General features: G+C 55.3%; 1 protein-coding gene across 1 annotated transcript; it reads right to left on the bottom strand.

Annotated features, from left to right (window-relative positions):
• Positions 1-588: 588 nt before the first annotated feature.
• RFLNB (refilin B) lies at positions 589-6,707 on the bottom strand. The gene is made up of 3 exons (XM_047708280.1): positions 6,357-6,707; positions 3,520-3,629; positions 589-1,465 (listed from the first exon to the last, which is right to left on the bottom strand). The coding sequence occupies exons 1-3, from the start codon at positions 6,570-6,572 to the stop codon at positions 1,135-1,137; spliced, it is 657 nt and encodes a 218-aa protein (XP_047564236.1). The 5' UTR covers positions 6,573-6,707; the 3' UTR covers positions 589-1,134.
• Positions 6,708-8,086: the final 1,379 nt, after the last annotated feature.

Raw genomic sequence — 8,086 nt, 5'->3', positions numbered from 1 at the left:
AACGGCGCCCAAGTTTTGGGGTTTGGCTTGTGACATCAATCCCTATCCTGAAGTCACCTTTCCTGCACCTGGAGGGAACGATGGGGCGATTTTCTTGCTTTCTGGCTTAGACTTAAGGCACTGCAGAATTCCTCTGCGGTGTTGACCCCGTCGAAGTTGACCCGGGGTCCCTGGAAAGGACGCGTATTCTGATGAAGCAGGTCACTGGAAACATCTACATCTGCGTCTCCCAGACGCCAGCCAGTCCTGCGTGGGCCGAAACCTCATGGAGTCCCCAAAAGTGGTTTCCCTCAGCAGTCCTTCAAAATGCTGTTTCTCTAGGCTATGTTTTATCTTATGAAGAAAATAGGAAACCCAAAATACATATCAGGAGAGTTACACAAGCCTGGGGAGACATTACCAGATGCCAAGTGTTCAAGGCAGTTTGCCCAAGCTCGGACCCTACCAGTGGAAGGACCCAGAACTGAGGCCACGGCTCTCACATGAGTCCCTGGTAGATGTGAGCCTCCTGAAGAGTGGGGAGAACAGGGTGAACCTTTTCTCTCTTTCTTAAAAAGGCATCTTATATTGTGGCTTGGGGTTTTTTTGATATGAAGAGGATGTAGAGAATTCCGAGAGTTTGGGTGAACAGGAATACAAATGGAAAAGGAAATAAATGACGGAGTGGAACTGAGCTCTCCACAGGTTGGACCCAGTTGGCGGTCACAGCTCAGGGAACCAGCACTGCTGTGGGGGAAGACGACTCGGGGCTGGAAGGTCTTACAGCTCACTTTTTCCAGCCCAGAGACTTTATCCACGCTCTTCCTCAGGCTAACCGGCCGAGAGGAGAAGAGCCCTCTTCTCCCTCCCTATTTCAAACTGGGGCCATTTTCCTTTCGCTCCAGTTGGCTTTCTATTTGTTCAACAAATTGAGACTTTGGGGAAGCTATGCAGCGGCAAATGAGAAATACACGCCTTTGGAGACCAATCTGAACACTTTAAAAAACCCAGTTCTCTCCATGACTATAAGAGGCTGTGACATTGTTTTCTTCCCCAGGCCGGACTTTGAGGGACAACGACGAGGCCAGACTCCTCTGGAGCACGTGGGCCCCTCGAGGGCAGCGGAAGAGCCGGTCGGAGCCCACCCCGCCCCCGTCAGCACTCATCAGAGAGGCCGTCGCTGCCCAGGACCTCTGAGGCTTCAAGCTCCACGCTAGACAGGAACCTCCTCAGCGTCTTGCGGCAGTTGTAATCCAGCGTGGTGGTGTAGATGGTCTTGGGGTACTTGGGGTAGACGATGGTGGTGCTGAGGAAGCGGGCAGCCTTGTGGCGGGGCTCGAAGCGCACTTCTGCCTTGTAGCTGCGCCAGGTGGAGTCAGGGAGGCAGGTGACGGTCTGGCTGCAGGAGGCCACTGCCAGGCCCAGGGGCAGGTGGATGTCGTCGATGAAATGCCGCTCGGAGTCATACTTGACGGACGACGTGTACCTGGGCGGGAGAGAGAAGGCAGCTCGAAGCCGTTCCCCTGAGCTTGGGGCACGATGGCCTCCACTGTGACCTTGATCATCTGGTGGGGTGCGAACCCCGAGACCGGGCTGCTCTCGTCAGAAGCAGCCCAGAGCTGAGGAAGAGCTTACTGGGCGGTACTGTTCAAAGCACTTTCTTTCCAGGATCTAATCTAACGGAATCAAGCACCCCAGAGAAGAAATGGCCACACAGAGATCAAGGTCACAGTGGGAGTGAGTGGTGGGGCTGGGATTTACGGGCAGGTGTGCAAGATCCCCACGTTCACCCTGCACGCACTGTTTCTCCTGGCAGGCGGCAGCCCCTGGAGGCGGCGCCCGTGTGTGTAAGCTGGAAGAGCCGCTCCAGCTGCTTCTCCACGTCTTGTTTCCTCTTTCTGAGAAATGTGCCCAGAAGTAACTGAACAAAGTGTTCACATGCGGCAAGTGGTGTATGTCAGTGGCAGAACAAGGCGGGTTCTACCCCCTCATAAGGGGTCCATGCTTTGTTTTCTCTGTCCCCTGAAGTCACCATCAGCTTGCTTTTTTTAAAATGAAGCTCTCTGTCCAACGTGGGACTGGAACTCATCTGACCCTGAGATCAAGAGTTGCATGCTCTACCGACTGAGCCAGCCAGACATACCCCCCCTCCCCACATCGGCTCTTTAATGACAGAATGAAGGAACCCAGGAATTCTTAAAAGTTCAGTAATACTGAGTACTAGAACTTGGTCCCCCTTGGTCTTCGATGGGGAGACCCGTCAAACCAGAGACTCGGAGATCTGACCTTACCAATTAGAGCCAATTACCATCTTGATTTCCACAAAATAAATCAACTTCCATGTTCCTCAGCAACTACTTTACCTTTTTTTTTTTTAATTCTTTCTTTGGTAGTTTGGGAGCTAATTATTATTATTGTTTTAATGTAAGCAAAGCTTTAGTTCATTTTATTGAGTAATTATTACAGCTTCATAGAGCATCACACAGACCCTACCCATGGGTCCAGGAGTAAGAATCAGCATTCTTTCCAGTGGGTCAGTTGGATGATGGAAACATTTATTCATTCCCCTTAAGCAAGTGGGTAAGAGGCTGGCGGAAGCTAAGGTCGGGAAGTCATGTCCTCATTTTGTTCAAAATAAAAGCTCCACAGGAATAAAGGACTGAACTGCTCACCTCCAAACTGGTGAGCTGCCTTTGTTCCCCATCAAAGGGCCCTTTGTGTTAGGGAACTGAAACTCCAGCAAAAAAAAAAAAAAAAAAAAAAAACCACAAGCTACCAAAAGTAAAATTCCTTTCCCTGAAGAGACAGATCTTTAACAGAGACTCTCAGTGGATCTTTGCCCCCAGGTAATCCCGGATGAGATCAATTCCCAAAGGAAGACTCGCCCTTGCCCAGTGAAACTGTAACAGGAGACAAGGGTAGAGCACCTTGAAGCAGGGGTGGGGCTTCCTGAAAGAGGAATTATTTTAGTATAAAGCTCGAGGCATCTGGTGGTCATGATACGCAAAGGCGAAAAGGGCAAAAAGCAAGTCGAAGGACTTTACATACAACAGGATCTTGTTTTTATTTCAAAGGGTGTACCTATATATTAATATATCGACATATAGATATAAAATATCTATATATAACGCATAGTTATATATAGATATTTTAAATTTTTAGAAGATTTTAAGATTTTATTATTTATTTGAGAGAAAGAGCACAAGCAGGGGCAGCAGCAGAGAAGGAAAAGCAGGCTCCTGACAGAGCAAGGAGTCCGATACGGGGCCCCATCTCGGGCCCTGAGATCATGCCCAAGCCGAAGACAGCAGCTCAACTGACTGAGCCACCCAGGTGCTGCAGGGCGTGTCTATATATTTAATTGGTTAGAACATATAAAGAAATCCAACACAGTACCCAACAAACTATGAGTAGTCTTTGGCACTTTTTTGTGATTAACTTTTTAAAAACAAACAAACAAACAAACAACAGGCATTCATTTCTGGAATAAACAAGGAAAAAATGAAAAATTCCAATCCAATCTGTGCCCACTGTATTTACCTTACTTCCATCGGTGGTAAGGGGTCAAACTCTACTCCTTCGCCAAAGGACAGAGGGCACAGCCTTGGTGAGCAGGCAAAGGTCAGAGGGCTGGGCAGAGATGCTGAGTTCTGCAAGAATGGAGAAGGCAGTTAGACCACAGGCCAGGCCTCCCATGGCTCTGAGCTTCCAGCTGATGGGCTCGACTGTGATTTGTGTCCCCGTCCTGGGAATGAACCTGGAGTAAGGCCGCCCCACAGCATGGGAAGAGCTTTGGCTGGAGAACCAGGAGGCCTGGGTCACATCACGTGCCTCATTACCTTATCTGTACACCAAGGGGATGCCTCCTTTCTTCACTGGGATTTTGTGAGAGGTTAAGGAGCTCAGCATCATGACCCTGGGATGAGACCTTTGGGCAGTTGCCCCATCCCACATCAAGGCAGTGAGAAAACCTTGACAAACTGGGGTTTCACTAACCAGAACTCTCAATGATGTATATCCCCCAACACTGCCATGGTCTCAGCAACACTCCAGAAAAGACCAGAACGAAAAAATTCTACCAGAAATTTTTTCACACTGAAGATTCAGTGGGACTTGACCTGTGCCTTCCCAGCCTCTGGGACGGCTCCATGAACACCCAACCAAGACAGAGGGAGCCACAAACTCACTGGTAAGATGAACACCAAAAAAGTTATCTACACCACCTTCCACTGCTCGGCAAACTCGAAGAACCAGAGCACAGCATCCCTAGAGGTTATCTGGCTCCCAGCCTGGACGAGGCCCTGAACTTTCTGGTTCATCAGGTAGCCTGAATAAGGGAGGGTTCTGTCCTAGACACAGGTGCTAGTTTTCCCCGAGTTGACTGGAATTGGGCCTCTGTGGTAAGTGTTCAACAGGGAGCAGCGCCTTGGGTTCCTGGGGTTACTGGCAATCTGTCATTTTCTTTGCCTGATTTGAGAGAAGGATCCACACTTGGGCCAGGATGTGGAGGTGGCAGCCCCGCCCCCCGATGTCTTTCAGGGTAAAGAAGGAAGCAGACAGTTTTAGAAGGGAGGCTCTAAGACTTATCGTATTACCAGGCCAGTGTCAAGTGAGGGTGCAAGGTTGAAATACGAAGTCAAAGGGGACCAGGGTAGGTGAGGGAGGGGCGAAGTGTCCTCTGCATCCAGCTCCTGAACTTGGGTGGAGGGCTGAAGAAGCCCTGGCTGGAGGAAGGGCTGTGGCTGGGAACTGTGGTCAGTAGACGGGGGCAGGGGAAGGTGTGGGCACTGACTGCCACAGAGCTTTCGGAAATAGCCCCCGGGCAGGGACAGTGGGCCCTGCTCTGCCCCCAGCTCCCTGGCTACCAGACCCTCGACCTAGGGAGTGCCTCAGGGCAGCCCTGGGGGCTGCGGGATGACAGCAGGAGGGGAGGTGCACAACTCTCCCACACTCACACTGCAGCCAGGAAGTCACACAAGCCCTTAGTTCTCCTGCCCCTGCCTTATGGGCTCTCTCCTCCCTGCTAACCCAACAGACACGCCACACCTCGGTGCAGGTGCAGGCTGGAAATGGGACAGGCATCAGGAATGACAACAGACACATGAACAAGGCACCACCAGGGAATGGGGACCAAGCCATTGATTTTGGCATGACTCTGGGAAGCGTCAACGAAGACTTCCCAGAGGAGGTGACAAATTGAGCTTGAAGGGCCAGCAGGGGTCTGACAGGTCAAAAAGACAGCTGTAGAAGAGGATGGGCTCAGAAGGAAAAGGCATGTGAGGTAGAGGGACAGCATCAGAGACACCAACGTATGTATCTGCCTGTGGTCAGGGGGATGAGGCTAGAAGGGCCAGACAACAAGGGTTCTGAAGGCCAAGTTGAAGCAAGTGCTGCACTCCAAAGGGAAGGCACCCCGATGTCCCAGAGACAGGGTCACTGGGTCAAGAACTCCAAGCCCATCGACGTGCATAGGTCTTTAAGGAACAGCAGCTGCCAATGACTACTTCACCCCAGCGGAGAAGGCCATACAAAGTCATCTCCAAGGGGTAGGAAGGGGGGCTGAGAGCCCCACTTTGAGCCTTGGCTGTAGACAGGATGTGGCTTCCCCTGAGCTCTAGGTAAAGGCAATAAACACCACCACCACCTGAGCGATTCCTAAGGCAAAAAAGACTACGTGTTTTTTCTTTAAATAAAAACCTTGAAATAAAATAAAAGGATTCCTTTTTGAAAGGTTCCACCCATCTAAAGGCCTCCCACCCTTCAAGTGCCAGAGGGGGATTAGGTGACAGGAGAAGGGGCTGGCACCAGGAGGCGGGAGGCTCACGGGGTAACTTTTCTCCAAGGTACCTTCCCACACCATGAACACGGTCCCCAAAGGCTGGTCCCTCTTGCTCTCTGAATCAGGGAGCTGAAGCACACACACCCTTCTCCCCAAGACCACCCAGGAGGGGGCCGGTCCTTGGGAGGCGCCACCGGTGGGGGGCTAAGCCCGGGGGTCCCAGGCCCGCAGGACAGAGAAGGCTGGGGTTCCTTCTCGTTGTCCCCGGCCCTCTCCAGCCCGGCCCCGGGCAGGAACATGGCCGAGCCGCAGCCTGGCGGCCCCGGGGGCCGCCACCCCAAAGACAGAAGGCGGGGGCTCGCCTCTCCCAGGGCTCCCGCGCCTCCCAGGCGATGACAATTTTCCAGCCACCGTCTCCAGCTGGCCAGGCTCTCACCGCGCTCCCGCCCCGGGCTCCCCGCGATGGCCACGCCGTCCCGACCGGCGGGTGGCGGCGCCGACGGCGCTCCCGGAGCGGGCCGGCAAGGCTGGCGGTGGTCCCCAGGGAACAGGCTGCGGGTGGGATGGGAAGGGAAGGGACCCGAGCGGGGGCACTCACCGGGGCCGCGGGGGTCGCCGCCGCGTCGGGCTCCAGCGTCCCGGGGACCGGCGCGCGCTCCCCGCCGCTGCCGCCGCCCCCGGCCGCCACGAGCCCCCAGTGACTGGGACTGGGGCTGGGGGGCAGCCCCGAGTCCGGACTGTCCAGGACGCCGTCGCCCTTCTTCTTGGTGTCCACGAGCTCGGGCACATCCTGCAGGCTCAGCCGGCCCACCATGGCTGCTAGCGCGCCGGGCCGGGGTCCGAGGACCAGCGAGGGGCACGAGGGGAGCACACGCGGGCCGGGGCCGCTGCCCGCCCGGCCGCCCTCCCTGCCGGCTGCCCGCGCGCCGTCCGGGTCCCGCGGGCAGCCGCGCTCCCGGCCCCGCCCTCCGCCCCGCCTCGCCCCTCCTCTCCCGGCGCGCGGGGACCGACCCGCACCGGCTGAGCCGCGAGGCCCGGCGCCAGGGGCCGCTGCGCTCCCGCGGTGCGCCGCCCGAGTTCCACTCAGCGCTGACGCCCAGTCCGCCTCGCGCGGCCGATTCGGGAGCTCTGGGGACGCCGGGCGGGCTCCGCCGCGGGAGGGACAGGCACCCCAGCACCGTCGCCACCCCGCGCCCCGCTACAGGTGGACGTGGGACGCTGCTCGCACCAGGCTCCTCTTGGCGCCCTGGCCCCTGGCCCTGGCCCTGGCCCTGGCCCTGGCCGGACAGGGCCCGGCGGGCGCTAGTGGGGAGCCCTGGCGGTCTGGAGAGCCAGAGTGGAGTCCCGGCCTGCGGAGGCCTGGGGAGCCGGCCGAACCCAGCGAGCAAACAACTGGAAATTATTAATAGTTAATGCGCCTCGTATGGCTCCAAACGCCTCTTGGCTCAGCCTTGCGCTCTGTGTCTCCGGCTCTCACTTCTGCCCCGGAGGAGAAGACCTATTCCAAGTATCCTCAGGGGACTCCAGGAGGGGGACACGCATCCCTCCCTGGTCTGGCGGCTCTGCTGAACATGCTGTGACCACACCAGAGGGGAAAATTCTGCAGTGGGCGCAGACTGGGACCTCGAAAGACATGAGCTCAGTAGACTGCCCAAGGGGCTCTAATAGGTGGGGGCCCTAGTTTTCATTCATAGGAGTTCCTTTCTAAAAACCAGATTGGGGGATTCCTCCTTTCTTTAGTTTGACAGAGAGACTCCATCTCAGTGGGAACTCGGTTCAGTAGCGCCAGCTATAGAACTGGGCTATCCTTAAATCTAGGACTTTTGCTCCCAGAGGCCTTCATGATTTTCAGTAAATGCTGGAAGCTCCCACCCCCACCAGCCACTCTCCTTTGGGAGTTTCTGATGGGTGTTTAGCTCAGGGCTTGGAGCTGGAGCCGCACCCAGACCCAGTTGGCATTTGCCAGCCCTGAGAGGCGCTGTGTCCTGTGCGCACTCACCCCCACCCGCAGTCTACGTCCTGGCAAAAACAGGTCCCCGCGCTTGGGACCTGTTAAAGCCAGAATTCAGTGTGGGTCAATGTTAGAGTTTCTCCTGGCAAAGTTCAGCCCTCCTACCTTCCTCACTCATCATTTTGAAGTAACAGAAAAGGGAATTGACTTGGTCCAAATCACATAGCAGGTAGGAGGCCGCTTGCCTTGGATCATTCCCTTCCCTGGAAAATAAAACCTGGCACATGCCTGTGTACTGGGAGGTCGCTCATTCATTTAGGGCCCTGTGAGAATGGATTACAAAGTCAACAGGGCACAGTCTTGGACCAGTGGTTAGT

The sequence above is a fragment of the Lutra lutra genome, chromosome 16 (assembly GCF_902655055.1).
Source record: "Lutra lutra chromosome 16, mLutLut1.2, whole genome shotgun sequence".
NCBI classification, from domain to species: domain Eukaryota; kingdom Metazoa; phylum Chordata; class Mammalia; order Carnivora; family Mustelidae; genus Lutra; species Lutra lutra.
The sequence above is the reverse complement of the archived record's forward strand: the minus strand, read 5'-3'. Positions and strand labels throughout refer to the sequence as shown.